Here is a 15,564-nt window from a genome sequence, read left to right as displayed (position 1 = left end):
TAGGAGCCATAAGTCGATCTTAGATATACAGCAAGTGCGCTACTAGAGAGTTTTTATCGCTATCAGAGTACCTACAATGGATTCTACTCCTATAAAAGTCATCGAATCAGTCTTCATTTCTTGTTGTCGGATTTGTTCTACAGTTGTCGATCAGTTGGAACAATGCTTTGTAGTTTGTGGTCCATTTGCTTTACCTGATGTGGCTGAATCATGTGCTGTTGTTCTCAATGAATCACTTGAATACTCTCAAGAAATTTCAGATTTCATTTGTTTCTCTTGCTATGAGCTAGTTTGTGCTTACAATAACTACTACTTTGAGTACAAGAAAATTCAGGAAGTATTGAAAGAGATGCAGCAAAGAACCCACTAGAATGTTATGTCTTCAAACGTTCGAGTCAAGCGAGGAAGAAAGCAAGAATCTTCATCACAGTTGCAAACACAAAAAAGACCACCGGTGACTTCTACAAAACGAAAAGATTGTGCTCGAAGTCTGTCTTTTGCAACTGACAATCACTATGACAAGCAAGAACATCAGACTACATTAAACCCACCAGCATCAGCAACAGCATCCTTTGCAAGTCCTATGTTTCTGGTACCTTGGACATCTACACAGCCCACAACCTTTGGCAATCATTCTCCACATAAAATTACCCCTACAAACCATACAGCTCATTCAATCTTCTCTGTTCATCCCAGTGAAGATCGCAAAAGTAGCAAAAGGGAATGGTAGAGGTTGTAATACACAAAGATAGGACAGTAACGAAACTGATACCAGATTCACTGAGGGGTTTGACCAAGAAGCTGGCATACGGAGATTACACAGGATTTCCTGCATTTGCCATGTCTCATGATGAGATTAGTAGAAAGCTGCTCAATCAAATTTGTTTGCACATTCATTGTGAATGTCAAGATTTGACTGCCTCAGGCATATTACATGGTACAGATGCAAAAGCAGTCATTGAATTTTCATATCAAGATATGACTGCTGAGCTCCTCAAGAGATATCCAATTATGATGTCTTGCTTGGGAGCTATATCTCAACCAAATCGTGCAAGTAGATATGCAGACAAGAGTGAGAGGTCAGCAGCTGTAAATAGCTTTGCAGCCTTTTGTCTACTGAAACAACGAAGTGATCACTTTGCAACATCAGCAGCCATCAACAGTATAGTTCTGTACAGAGGTCACGCAAACAGAATGGTAGGTACCAATTAATAGCGATTGCTACTGACAATAGTCATATGCTGACACATTTTCTTTGTAGACATTTAACAGATTGAATCATTTTTAGGAATGTGCCTTTCCAAGACACAAACTCTGGCTGTCGTTGATAGACTGATTGAAAACTATGACCATTGCATACGAGATGAACAGTGCAAAATTAGGAATTGGTGCTTCAATCAGGGTAAGAAAAGTTGTCTTACTGCATGCATGCATGTTCACCATTGCTTCTGTAATCATGTCATCTTACGTTAATAATCTTGCAGGGAAGACTCTTGATTGTCCACAAGGTTTCAAGATTGTCGGTGACAACCTTGACTTTCAAACAAACGTTCGTCATATGACTGAGACACATCAGAATTAACAGAAGCACTATTTTCATGCATACGCTAACTTTTTTCGATTTCCAAGTTACCACTTGGCTAATGACACACCTATCTTGCCATCCATTCACGAACTTCCAAACACTGCATACCTTTTGTCACCTAACGAGAACCAACGGCTTCAAGAAGATTTGGCTGTTCACTTGGGAAGAATACTGTGCTGCAATGTTAGCTACACTGTACTTCAAGCCATTTGAAAAGTTCTTTCCGGACCACATTCCACATACCAACTCTAAGTATATGAAGCAGAAATCTGAGATAGTATGCTGATTCAACTGTGCATATTGCTGTCGGAGTTTAAATTATTTCATTGTCTATGACCATTTGCTAGGTACCACTAGGACTGCTGTTTAAGAACGAGCAACACAATGAAGATATGGTGGACATCTTGGGCCACTTCAATCAGTACGTGCCAACAACAATGGACCAGAAAGGAATTGCTGAGCAAGTACTGTTTGGTGGTGATCAACTAACTGCCGAAAGGACTCGAAGTGCAAAAGCACTTCAGCTAAATGCCAGGACTGAACATGGACAACTTCATGGTCTGGTACCTTTTATAGAAGATTGGCATGCTCTTCAGTGCATGCTACAGGTAATCATTTATTTCCATTTTGCATGTTGTCAGACTATTAAGACCATAAATAATGTATGTACAGGTAGCTTGGATGAGATTTTATCGATCAGATTCCGAGTCTGATACTGGAACTCTGCATCAGCTGAGAAATTACATTCAAAGACGAAATGTCAAAGGTAACGTGAAAGGAAATTTTAGTCCTTCTGAAGAGTTCCTGAACATAGTGACACGGGTGCATGTCATTGCAGCAGCACTAGATCATTTCAAAATGCCTTCTATGGACAGTCATCGTATGGTATATAATATAATCATTAGTTCAACAAGATTGTGGGTTTATATAGTTCTGCTTTGTATAATTTGTCTCAGGAACATGCATTTCATTCAACAGCAGCACAAGATCAGCGGGAAAAAGAAATGGAAAGCTACATAAAGAAGCAATGCAGGGCTCTGGTACACAGACATGTCTTTCCAATTGTCACGCAAATGACTGGTAGTGCTAGTGTTACTCCATGCACAAACTCAACAGTCTTTCTCCTGTGGCTACCCTGGATGTCTCAAGACATATCGTTGCAATGGAGTGGATTTAAAACGTCACCGTAAAAGCCATGAAGATTCGAAATGCAGGCAAGTGTAGAAGTGCACGATGCTTTCCAACAGCAGCCAGATCGTGTTCTTCACTATGCATCCAGTCTTTTGTCAATGGACTTGACTATTCAAGCTTTCCAAGATGCTTTAGAGGAAGATCGTGTTGTTAGTTTATGGAAGTTTTTTGTTATACTTTCAATCCTATGGCAAGATCTTTCTGAACTTCACTAAACTAAAACCTAAACATTAGGAGCTCCTGTGCACTACTCAGGAAACCCTGGGCCTGCACTAGCAATCTCCTGCAGCCGGGTCAGGTACTCACAGGAGCACCGGCTTGTGAAGCTAACTGTGGTGTGAGCACCTGAAATCTTAGCTGGACCTCATTGGCTGATGTCATGTCACAGCCGATGGTTGCTTACGTCCCCAGTCAATGACCAGGTACTCATTTATACTCCCTGAGTTGAGAGAGGCAATTGTGTATGAGTTTCTTGCCCAAGGAAACTATGCCTTGTTTGTGACTTGAACTTGCAACCCTGCAAGGTCCTGGATGTACACACTCTATTGGACGACTCTCTAACCAATTGAGCTGAAGTACACCCTGAAAATATACCAAAATCAGATAGCACATATTTCCAACCGATTTTGAGATATGTGTAAATCTCTCTAACATTCTGTAGAACCTAATTCTACTTGAAGTGACTGACAAGTTGATTGCATGATTTGGTTAAAACCTGGTGCAAAACAACATTCGTTGCACTTGCTCAGAAGTGGCTTTCCAAACATTTGCATACATACTCATTAAAGTAGTTTCCTCTGCAAACCTATAAAAACACACCGATCATGCAAAATGACTTCCTACTATGAAGAGTCAATCCACTACTTGTAAACTGCTAACAAGATACCAGGCTTGTGGACATCACCTGCTAGATAAGAGCAAATAAAATGCAACATGTTGTAAATGCTTTCACCTGTGTAACTCCTGAGATAATGAGCACATGATTCTACGTATCACGGCTGAAGCCCTATGATTGCTAGCGGAGGTACCTGAAACACCCTAGCACACTCACTCTGACATCACGTTTCCAAAGCATTCATTCAATATGAAAGTAGTGGTGAGTCGATCCTGGCAGTCCAACTGGTTTCAGAAATGGAATTGGCCTTCATTATTCAACTGGGGATGATGCAGTCCTCGGCCATGTGTGTGTGTGTGTGTGTGTGTGTGTGTGTGTGTGTGTGTGTGTGTGTGTGTGTGTGTGTGTGTGTGTGTGTGTGTTTGTACATGTGTGCATGTACGTGCGTGTGTGTGCAAGTGTGTGTGTGTGTGTGTGCAAGTGTGTGTGTGTGTGTGTGTGTGTGTGTGTGTGTGTGTGTGTGTGTGTGTGTGTGTGTGTGTGTTTGTGCATGTGTGCATGTACGTGCGTGTGTGCAAGTGTGTGTGTGTGTGTGTGTGTGTGTGTGTGTGTGTGTGTGTGTGTAGCACCGAAGTCAAAGAAAATAGACTGGAGTCATAGAAAGGGAGGCTCGGCATTTGTGTCAAGGGGACACTAACTGGAAAGAGGCTACTGTTCTGTTCAAGAATCAAGAATCTACACTGTGCCATGAAGAGGCGATGCAAATTGCCCTATGACAGTTAGATGTTGTCAAAACAGATGGCAGATCAGAAGAGAGACAGCCGAGAGTGCTTACTGAAAGTTCTATCCAACATGCAGTTCGTAGCAAGACAAGGTTTATAAAAAAAACCACAAACGCACACAAACCTGGGCAATCTCTACATATAGGGTACCGTATAACATGAAATATTGGCAGGAAATTTAATTTGGCGGATTGTTGGATTTTTCAGCAAGTGCCAATATAAAATCCGCCATCAATTTGACGTCATCACCCACGTGGCTGTATACGTCACGAGGATAAAGCCACGAGGATAAAGCCACAAGATGGTAATTCCTGCTTGCCGTCTGTTGTGCCTATACCCTGTCTAGCAGGGAGATTAAACTTGAGGCCGTGAAGCTATCGATGAAACAGGAACAGTCATTCGAGTCACGTTCTTTGCGATGACATAGCAATTCTTCAAATACAAAGTTGGAGACCAGTAAGTTAGGGAAATGTGCTGGCCACGAATGCACCTGTTCAATCGCAAACTCCTCCATGACTCAATCACTTGACTAGGTGGGTGGGGAATATCGTACATAATTCAATTGTCAAACAAGAATGTCCAACTGCCAAAATAAAATCTGCCAATATGCTTTTTCTATCAATTTCTTAGCACACCGCCAAAATAAATTACCGCCAATGTTTCACCTTATACAGTAAATGTTTCTTCGTGCAGATTGGTACTGAAATTTTTTTCTTTAATGAATGCACAGATACATCAAACAGGGAGCAGCTGGTAGTCTGCATTTGCTGAATTAATGACCAGCTTCAACCACAAGACGATACAATTGGCCTATAACAAATAGATGATATTTCTGCCTTTACTATAACTGTACATGTATATTGCACGTTGTGAAAGAAATTCTGCTTCGTCTGAACCTGTCACTATGGCAGTGTCAAGGCCAGTGCTATGATGACACCCAACATGGCCAGTGTGAGAAACAGTGTTACAAAAGTTTTCTCTGATAAAGGAAGAGCCTCGAGCTCTTTTCACCCACTCTTATGGGCATGCTTTCAACATGGCAGCTGGGGACTCAATTAAACAGTGCAAGATGATGAAGGATGCATTGGACACCACCATGTAGAACTGAGATTTCTACACTTGTGAACTACTGTCCCAAATAAAATAGTACAGTCTGTATGTACTCTTCAGAAGTTGAAGAAAAGTTACAGAAATATACCGCAGGGTACTTTTAATGTACAGATACAGGTTTCAGGGTACTGAGCCCAACTACAGATAGACAGTGAAAGCAAATACTCTGAAGTCAGTCATTGATAACTATTGCGTTTTGAGACAAGTTTGAGATATTTGTAAAGATCAAGTGTCTGATCCTGTAATAAAGCGACGAATCATTGGCGTTCAGTGCCATTTTCAGATGTACAAGTACTTGTTTGGTGTGGCTCTAGGGGAACTAATTTTGCAACACACTGATAACCTGAAAGAGCAAAATCTTACAGTCTCCAAAGTTGTCAACTTCTGAAAGCCAGCAAATACCGTAAAACCAGAAATTCATGTGATGATTTAGAATTGTGCAAATTGTGTTACCAAAATGTCATTGCACAAATTGAATTTGCAAGGTGCATAAACTTGTGCATGCGTATTAATTCATTCCATCTGTATCTTGCCATTTTCCACTGTATGATCCCAGACTATTTTAATCACTCAACACCAATTAAAGACAAACGCATTTTTCTCCCCACACCTAGAAATAAAGTTGAACAGGCAGCAAACGTCTGTACGCTGAGACCTTCTTTCTTGTTTTAGTTGTTGTTATGGTGATTATTGGTTGGTCAATATAAAACTGTTACCAGTCAACTTGAGTAAATATTCAAGCTGTATTGATATCGCACAAATAAAGCTGCATAACATTTTTAAGGTGCTCGTTTGGGCAAATTCGCACAACTTTAGTGTCGGACAAATTTCTGGTTTTACGATAGCTTCAATGATTTTTGCAACATTGCAGTCACTACGAAATGACAGTTAGATATCCAAACTGACATTTTGATAACTTCTGGAAAAAATCTCAAGATTAGAAATGACCTGAGGGTGTTACCCAGAAAATGAACAATGCCACATCATCTTGATGGGGGTGATACTGAGCCTGAATATTGTGATTCTCGCAAGCTGTACTATCGCTTGCAATACTATGAAGCTCTAAACCTGATTGTCCATTCAATTCAAAACAGATTTGAGCAGCCAGGCTTTACTACGTATCGCAACTTGGAAGACCTTCTGATTAGATTCTGTCAAAGTGAAGAACTGTAAAGAATCTCTGATGTTTACTACTTCATTCTACCAAGATGATCTACACGTCACATGCAACTCAAACTACACTATCAAAGTGTACAGAGCATGCCTATACAGGACCCTAGTACAAATATCACAGTTTCTGATATCAAGAACTACATTCTGAAATTGACTTCACATGAAAGGAAGCGGTTTGTTAGTGGAAGTTGTATCAGTACTACAGCTTATTTTAGTAATGCCATCAACCACCTGTATTACAGTATTTAAGGAGTACTATGAAACAAGATAGGCTTAATCATTTGTAGCTAATTGGTGTCCACAAAATTACACAGATGAGTTGTTAATGACATCTGTAGCAGATGAGTTCAGAACACAGATTGTCATTATTTGGATGCGTCTGAAGTAACATATGATGCCACTGTAAAACTGTAAGGACACAAATAATAAAAACTAGTCATTAACTGGCGTTAGGCCCGACCAATCTGAATCAGCTTCCACTGACTCTAGTTATACTTAAGCCCTGTTTACACGACGTTATGGGACCCGGGCCGAATCCGGGTCCATGTGTTTACACGGCAATTAGTTGGGCCGAGTTGGGCCCTGGGCCCACGGGCACGGCTCACTTCCGAATGCCGGGTCAGCCCCGGGTTATGATAGTATGGGCTCTGCCCATCATTGACTAACACGCGCATGCAGTGAATCATGGCAGAAGATTGTGAACTCATCTCACGTGCTTTTCAAGTAATCTAGTTAATTGAAGGAAAGCTAGTGTCCCAATAAGTGCCGTCACCTCTTCGTCAGTCCATAGTACGGTTTTAGTTCGTGTAAACATGGCTTTAGTAGTGCATAAACTGGTCACTGGCAAGTACAGTTTGTGCCATAATTATTGAGAGTCTTTCGGCGGGAGCGTGTCACACATGGCACCAATTTTTTTAGTAGCTGCCTGCCAAACATTCCCTTGCTTTCAGAGTAGGATAGATGACTTTCTAGATTTGTCTGGTATTCAAGAACAATGTCTAAAAACCGTGCAAGAGTGAGACCAATGACAAAAGTTTACGTTATCAATATTTCGTACGACCTCCACTGTTTGCAATACATTGATTTAGACGGTATCGTAATATGTAAAATAGTTTTGGATATCAATTGCCTAAGACCCTCCCACACTTTCAGTATCCTGGTTTCCCGTTCCATCTTGTTGTTTGGTCACTTCGTCTCTACTTTGCGTTTCATCCACCTCCATAAATTTTCAATTGGAATCAGGTCCGCTGAGTTCACAGGCCAGTCGATAACGTGAACGTTTCTGCTAGCGAGAAACTTGATCTCTCGCTATTCTAGACTTGTCAGCTGGTGCATTGTCCTGTTGCAGCCTCCAACCATCGGGATAGGGAGTGTTTGCAGTTTCAAACAAACGCTCATCTAGGATGGATTGATACAGAGTCGAGTTGAGGTTCTCACTAAATATCTTCTGCCTCTAATACCTCCCCACACGTTTAGTTTTGTTTCGCTTTTCGTAGCAACAGATGTCGGGTTACTGTCTACAGGAGGTCAAATACTAAGAGAATTAGGAAAGTGCACTCATCGCTGAAGATTATGTTCTGCCAGCTGTCATGGCGACCGGTGGCGCAGACACCATTCAATTCCAATCTAGCTGATGGCGATGATCTAACTCAGCTGTGTACTAACTCAGGATACATGCTTTTGTATACGTGTATGTATGGCTTGTGTTTCTCACTTTTGGTTCGTTAGTTTGTCGCTATATTCTAAATTTACGCAGTTTTTGGCAAGACTAAGAAAACTGGAAGAGTCTCAATAATTATGGCACGAACTGTACTACTTGTTAACAGCTACCATCTCAAAAATGTGTCACCATGCAGTAATACCTGGTTCACACTAGACTTCAAACCCATACTGGGTATATACGGCGAAAGTCGACATCAAAACTTTAAGTACTTTTAGTAGAGTAAATTAATGGCCATCTTGAATAAATTTTACCTGGGCCAGCTGGTTCTGAAGCTGCTAGTGTGAATGCGATATTAAAGGGCATAATAGCTAGCGTTGCACCGATAAGGGTATTAGGTTGATATACCAATAACCGATATCCAAGCAAAAAAGCTGATACCGTTGGCAGATACCAATGTCTGATATTCTATAGATAATCATTGATGTTCTTTTTTACAAGCCTTGCAGAGCACGAAATTGTGTCCTTGGCCAAGATTCTAATGCTCCCAAATGGGGGACTTCTGTTTCTTCACCGACATGCACACAACTCACGTGGCCCTGACTGACTGACTACGCATGCGCAACCTATAGGCGTTACCGATTCTGATAAAATATCGATATGCCTGTATTTACCGATAACCAATAACCGATTCAATTATCGGTGCAACTCTAGTGCATAAGCAGCAAAGCTTCTAGAGCTTCAACATAGCTCTACAGATTATTGTGATTATGCAAAAGCATGTAACAGTCAAGTATCTTACATGATGGAGACGCTGACGCCGCCGAGCTTTCCTTCTGTTTTCTTCCACACCAACGGTATCGTTTCTTCTTTTATTTTCTGAAAGAGACTAGAAGTACCTCTGTACTGCCTCTAGAATAGATACAAAAGATTCATCACTTAATTAAGGCCAGACCAACTAATTATGAAAACAATAACATTTTTACCGTGCACAATTCTCATTGTACAGCTTACAAGCATACAAGACAAAACAATTAAATGAAGCAAAGACAAAAGACTAGAGAAACAGATACTTGTTCACATGCTAATAACATGCACTTGCGCTGTGCACACTGCAGTAACTGTAGCCCTAACCTCAACCATGTACCAAACCTTGCCAAAAAATACCTGGCAAACACACATCCAAGCAACTGCAACTACTGCTACTGTATATTACATACGTTTAATAAGACCGGGACCCCAAGAACCTCCAATGCCTTGGACAGACTGAACAATCTCACAAGTGACTCTTGTGTTCTGGTGATCACTGAAGCTGTACGACAGAGACAGATGTGATAACAAAATAACAATAACAAAATAATTGACAATATATCCCAACCTCTTTTTTAAATCCCAACCATTTTCTTCAGACACTAGCTTATAAGTTAAACGAACCTGCATCTACAGAGATCACAAAAAAACAGGTAAGATACCACCAAACTTAAGCACTTGCTTGATTTTACGGATAGGTCTAAAGGCAACTTTCTTTTCCGTGATGATGGCTGATGATGGCTGTCGTCAGTAGCAATACTCTGGTGTGGACACTGGCTCTGTATAGTCACGCCACAAAATATGATAAGCTGAGGGTCGTTGCATTTCAAACTCTGGTCACATTTTGTCCACCCATATTTTAACAGGTGGATTCAGATCATGCTGCAAGCTGATTAAGTAATTAACTGCATTCCAATTCCTAAATCTTTAGTTGTATATTTAACAATCTTCAAGAGGTCAATTACACAAGTTGACTACAATATACCTGAACGTCAGCCACCAAGCCTAGGCAAACTGCAGACGCTAAACAACACTACTATAGTAATATAAAGATGTTGGATGTCTGTAGAAGATGTTGGATGTCTGTACAGCGTACGCCCAAGAAAATGGTTTGCTATTCAATAGCAGAAAGAGTGCGGTGACAGTATTTACTGGAAGTCTTTTGGAGAGTCATTCCGATAACAACATTGTCTCAAACTTTCTCATTCAACCAGAAGCCCAAGAGAAAAATCATAGTTGGAACCATATACCAGGCAGGAGAAACATCATGACCATGTCATACAAGAGTTCAAGAGTTGGTTGAACCAATGACTGTAATTGTTAGTATTTTTCTTCTTGTTCTTGTATGTTCTGTTGCGACTATGTAATTTTGTCGTTAGGGTGTATGCCTTCGGGTACTGTACCATCACGGTATGAAACAAAATACATATTATATTATATTACATTATATTATATTATATCATATCATATCATACCACATGCTGCTTGAAGAGGAAAGTATATGCCACAGCTACACCAAGTACAATATAAGTGCAACTGACATCAAAAATCACTATAATTTTAATACATGTCGATGTGATTACTGTTGTTTACATGTCTGCAGTCCAATGACATATGTGTTTCTATTTATGGCTTTCCTAAACTCGAATGCAAATTATTACGCCTCCATGCTGTAATAATGCCCCACATACTGATACAGCTCTTTCACAAAATAAAGTACAACTAACTGTTCTACCAAGTTAACCATTAATTAACCAGTATACTGTAACTGTCAGAGTTTTCTAACTATAGCAAGTGTTAAGTCTTAATTAAGCAGCAATGCCAGCATGACTTCTTGTTAGATGATCAGCATTCTTGTTAGCATTCATGCATTCTGTGTGCAGCCCATTGATGGTGATTTGTCTAACTTCATCAAGCTGACTCTATGTACACTTTAATTAATTAATTACTATGTACTTTTAATTAATCCTTCACAGATAGAGCTAACTGATGCATCTGTCAACTAGAATTATGAATTTTAAACTTGTATCCTTACCTCCAAAAGAGTGGCAAGCTGTTTATCCTGTGCCAACCTTTCCTTCAGCAACTTGGTAATGTCTCTTAGCTCTGACATAGTTGAGTCAGCAAGACCACCTTCATTATCGAATACCAATACTGCAATGTAATAATTACAGCAATAATCCATGATGAAATAAACAGGCCAATTTCATACCTCTGGATGTACCACAGTCGTCTGACATGCTTGGCGCCCAAATTGCAGTCTTCCGGTTCTGCTCAGGAATGTCCGACTGGCTGCAGAGTGACTCACTAAGGACTGGATCATCTGTCAGGTCGGTGATACGTGTGGTTAATTAATTAACGACTTGTACTGTAAAAACACAAACAACAGAGTGCGACACTCACCTCTCCCACGAGAAAGGAAAGGTATTAGTCTTCCTGAGAGAAATTCTGAGATGTCTCAAATGCCAGTTGTGACTCACTGAGTACCGGTGTGAGGAGTCTACCGGTGTCTAGAGCTCGCGAATTACAGTCGAAGTTGGAGCTTTCGTTACCCAGGCGCTCATGTTGCATGTCTCCATGGCAGGTAGCTTTTCTGTCAAATTCCCACCAGTCGCAAGTATCGCAAGAATCTACAGAAAAAAGGGAAACGACGAAATCACGTACTAATTAATTAAACGGTGGATAGAAGTAGCTCAGGAAGTCTTTGCAGAGTCTGAAGACGAGGAAAATACGGAGAGAGCCAAGGGGTGTAGCAATCATGATGAATCCAGTTAGACATCGATCGATATCGATGACAAAAGTTGCAGTATCTACACAACAACTGCAATTGCCGAGCGTAGCGAGGCTTCTAATCCGGGTCGCACAACAGAAATGGGCGTGGTCCTATATGAGTCTCCATCGAGCTTTCGGTGTGTGTGTGTGTGTGTGTGTGTGTGTGTGTGTGTGTGTGTGTGTGTGTGTGTGCCTGCCTGCCTGCCTGCCTGCCTGCCTGCCTGCCTGCCTGCCTGCGTGCGTGCGTGCGTGCGTGTTTTTGTGTCAAGGTGTGTGTGTGTGTGTGTGTGTGTGTGTGTGTGTGTGTGTGTGTTTGTGTTTGTGTGTCAACGTGTGTGTTTGTGTGTCAATGTGTGTGTGCGTGTGTGTGTGTGTGTGTGTGTGTGTGTGTGTGTGTGTGTGTGTGCGTGTGTGTGTGTGTGTGTGTGTGTGTGTGTGCGTGTGTGTGTGTGTGTGTGTGCGTGCGTGCGTGCGTGCGTGCGTGAGTGTGTGCGTGCGTGTGCGTGTTTCTGTGTGTGTGCACGTGCGTGTGTGCGTGCGTGCGTGCGTGAGTGTGTGAGTGAGTGAGTGCGTGAGTGTGTGCGTGTGTGAGTTTGTGTGTGTGCGTGCGTGAGTGTGTGCGTGCGTGAGTGTGTGTGTGCGTGTTTCTGTGTGTGTGCGTGCGTGCGTGCGTGCGTGTGTGTGAGTGTGTGTGTGTGTGTGTGTGTGTGTGTGTGTGTGTGTGTGTGTGTGTGTGTGTGTGTGTGTGTGTGTGTGTGTGTACAAATCTCAAATTTGTCCTCTCCATGACCACGTTTCATGATATTACCTACCTTAAAAAATCGTTTCCGTGTCCGACTACAGATGAGGCTAAGAACGATTCGTGCAGGTGACCAGACGGCGGAGAAAACGCTTCCTGAACTTCCGTCGCCCCATCCTTTGTATTGTAGCTAGGGACTATGTGTACTTGACAACCAAGACACACTTTCAGAAGTTGAATCCCACCTATAGTCAACTATTCACACGTCCCGTACAATCAATCCTTTACTACACTGTGCTGCAACACTGTTGATAGTCAATGTTTGCTGACATCAATTTCTATGTCAGTAAATACCATACCACTGTCGTTACAACGGAACTGAGTGCACAAGGCCTATAAACGTAATCTAAACTACTAGAAAGTTTGCATGTTTACTTTCATAACAGTTAAGGTTTCAACAAATACGTATTGTCTAGCTAGGACTCGGCGTTTCAGTAGGCGGTCTGAAAACTCCATTGGACGTGTTACTCACTACCGAGACGCACCTACGAATACCGTACAACTAGTACTAGATAAAGCTCCGAGCTATTAAACACTGAATACGCATTGTTTACAGCTGATAACCGAACTACAGTAAAGATCGACATTCTATTCTACTATAGTACATCAGTTTGCCCATGCAGCGTTCTAACGGCATTCTCAGAACCGGGAAAATAGTTGTCACGTGCCAATGTCGACCTTCATAAAAATGTTACGCATGGGCTTTAGTATCCAAAATCTAAATTTTTGGCATTAACTAATTTGCATAAATTGTTAATTAATAAGTTAATTGAGCAATTTCTCGTTCATCGATAAGTTACAATAGCAACTCGATTTACTAGATCGTGACACAGTCCTCGCCTCGCGCGCACTCAACGTGTTTTAGCGCGTGCTGTTTGTTCCAGTAGTACACATTAAATCATTTCACCAATCAACACACTGAAAACCTATCACGTGAAGAACTAGTTCTTCACATGACATAACATGTTACGTAAATAAACCACTTGAATTAAATTAATAATATTTTACGCAATGTTGACTAGATAAACGTACGAAGTGACTGCTAGACTGGTCTAGCCTTCTAATTGAATGAGTATGCATCTAACTCTAAACCCTTTAATTAGCTAATTAGTCTAGATTAGTTTTGCACAATGCGTAGAGAACAATCAGCTACAAATGCGAGTAAAAGTAGCAAAATTTTAATAGCGATTCTACATTGCAGTAAAATGACTGACTAGACAATGACATGCTCACGTGAGAGAGAGACAACGATCTCGATTATGAGTGAAAGAAGTAGAAAGTCTGTATTCTGTCCATACTGCTGCGAAACAGTAGCCGCAAGAACATTCAGAAAGCACAAACGGCTCTTCTACGACGAGGCTTCTCAAACGTGGGACGGTACAATGTCATCTGACTCTGATCCCAGTAAAGATGCTTTGGTATGGTATATTTCTTCCTTTTATATCTCAGATCTCTCGACTTATGTACTATGTCTTTTACGTACTAGACTGATATTTCGTATACGTATGTATCAGAAGCATACAAAGTATTTTAAACAGTAACTGCGTGCATGAGCTAGACCGCCCCCAGCATTTGTAGGCGTGGTCTTAAGATTTTTGTCAAATACTTACAATTCAATTAAATCAAATAAAGTTTCAATTAACTTCAATTATATACGTAATGCTTGGAAATGCGCTTTAATTAATAATCAATTATCGGGATAAAAAGCGTTCGTGTACGTGTAAGCCACATGTCCATGTAAGTTGTAATACGAATACGGATTTACTGGACAACGGAGTTTGTTATTAAATTTATTGTGAATTTGATCAAACTTACCAGTAACGCATAAAACAACTACATCTATTTTCTGTATAGTATAGAGTGTAGCTAATGGTTATCTAAACACAAGCGTACGGTCTACCTAGATATGCATGAAGGCTTTCATGCGCTGGTTTGACTCGTGTTGTCGAGCTTGAACAAAAATATGCTTCTATCTCCAATTGTTTGTATTTGTTCACATACATTCAGATTAATTCATTTACACAAAGGTACAGACATGACATACATACATACATACATACATACGTGAGAAAACCCTCTATTCCTTGAAAGGAGAGCAACTACAAAGTGATGCCAAAGCGTCGCCTTCTAACAACGGCACACATAAAACAAACAAAAACAATTAACTTTGATAACTATATCGTCTCAGTCCCAGTCTTATGAATCTCGTTTACATGTACACGACAACACATATGAACAGCAGATAACCTTCCTGCATATGGATTTCTTTAATGGCAATATGTTTTTCTTAACTGATTGAAGTCATGTCCTTTAGCTTTGAAAAGGATGAATTGCTCATACATCCGCGTGTTCCCACTTCAACTTGGCCTTTCCATTAGAAGTTATGCCTCCAATAAGATTGAGATACTTTCCTTCTTTTCTTTGTCTAGCTTTTTTCAACCTTTCATCAAATGGTACATACTTACATACATACATGGTATGGTAATTGCTACATACATGCATGCATATTCTTCCATACAACAGCGTATGGGCGTAACTGCAGCCCCTGTCAACATATTGGCGCAAGCTATGGCGCAGATTGCAGACCCATGCAGACTCATATTTATACATAAATACGTCCATACATATATACCTATTTAGATATATATATGTATGTATATTCTTATTGCAGATAACAACTACCCGTCCTCTGCCAAAGTTGGCAAATCCCAAAAGTCAAACTCAGTGTCAAATCGCAAACTAGTGCAAATCATACGTGCGTTAAACGGAAGTAAGCGAACTGAAAGCTGTTGCAGTAAGTTACTGACTGCTCTACTAAAACTTACTCTGCTCTTTGCTGTGGTCTTG

General features: G+C 40.8%; 2 protein-coding genes and 1 long non-coding RNA gene across 7 annotated transcripts; 2 read left to right on the top strand and 1 right to left on the bottom strand.

Annotated features, from left to right (window-relative positions):
* Positions 1-231: 231 nt before the first annotated feature.
* On the top strand, positions 232-2,959 carry LOC134195039 (uncharacterized). 3 transcript variants are annotated; one of them, XM_062664042.1, is made up of 7 exons: positions 232-1,197; positions 1,289-1,402; positions 1,485-1,862; positions 1,933-2,193; positions 2,258-2,351; positions 2,427-2,470; positions 2,542-2,959. In XM_062664042.1, the coding sequence occupies exons 3-7, from the start codon at positions 1,599-1,601 to the stop codon at positions 2,773-2,775; spliced, it is 897 nt and encodes a 298-aa protein (XP_062520026.1). In that variant the 5' UTR covers positions 232-1,197; positions 1,289-1,402; positions 1,485-1,598; the 3' UTR covers positions 2,776-2,959. The 3 variants fall into 3 exon arrangements, with proteins under 3 accessions (XP_062520026.1, XP_062520025.1, XP_062520024.1); XM_062664041.1 differs by having other exon boundaries at positions 2,424-2,470; XM_062664040.1 differs by having other exon boundaries at positions 2,258-2,470.
* Positions 2,960-6,644: 3,685 nt separating this feature from the next.
* On the top strand, positions 6,645-8,453 carry LOC134195019 (uncharacterized). The gene is made up of 2 exons (XR_009972280.1): positions 6,645-8,105; positions 8,173-8,453. It is a non-coding gene; the product is annotated as an uncharacterized LOC134195019 (long non-coding RNA).
* Positions 8,454-8,984: 531 nt separating this feature from the next.
* On the bottom strand, positions 8,985-11,998 carry LOC134195018 (uncharacterized). 3 transcript variants are annotated; one of them, XM_062664014.1, is made up of 7 exons: positions 11,550-11,998; positions 11,359-11,469; positions 11,182-11,300; positions 9,839-9,925; positions 9,715-9,776; positions 9,557-9,648; positions 8,985-9,248 (listed from the first exon to the last, which is right to left on the bottom strand). In XM_062664014.1, exons 2-7 carry the CDS (start codon positions 11,384-11,386, stop codon positions 9,226-9,228), a joined length of 411 nt encoding a protein of 136 aa, XP_062519998.1. In that variant the 5' UTR covers positions 11,387-11,469; positions 11,550-11,998; the 3' UTR covers positions 8,985-9,225. The 3 variants fall into 3 exon arrangements, with proteins under 3 accessions (XP_062519998.1, XP_062519999.1, XP_062520000.1); XM_062664015.1 differs by having other exon boundaries at positions 11,359-11,438; XM_062664016.1 differs by lacking the exon at positions 9,839-9,925.
* Between the last annotated feature and the right edge of the window lie 3,566 nt (positions 11,999-15,564).

The sequence above is a fragment of the Corticium candelabrum genome, chromosome 19, assembly GCF_963422355.1.
Source record: "Corticium candelabrum chromosome 19, ooCorCand1.1, whole genome shotgun sequence".
NCBI lineage: Eukaryota > Metazoa > Porifera > Homoscleromorpha > Homosclerophorida > Plakinidae > Corticium > Corticium candelabrum.
This window is presented reverse-complemented; position numbering and strand designations above follow the sequence as displayed.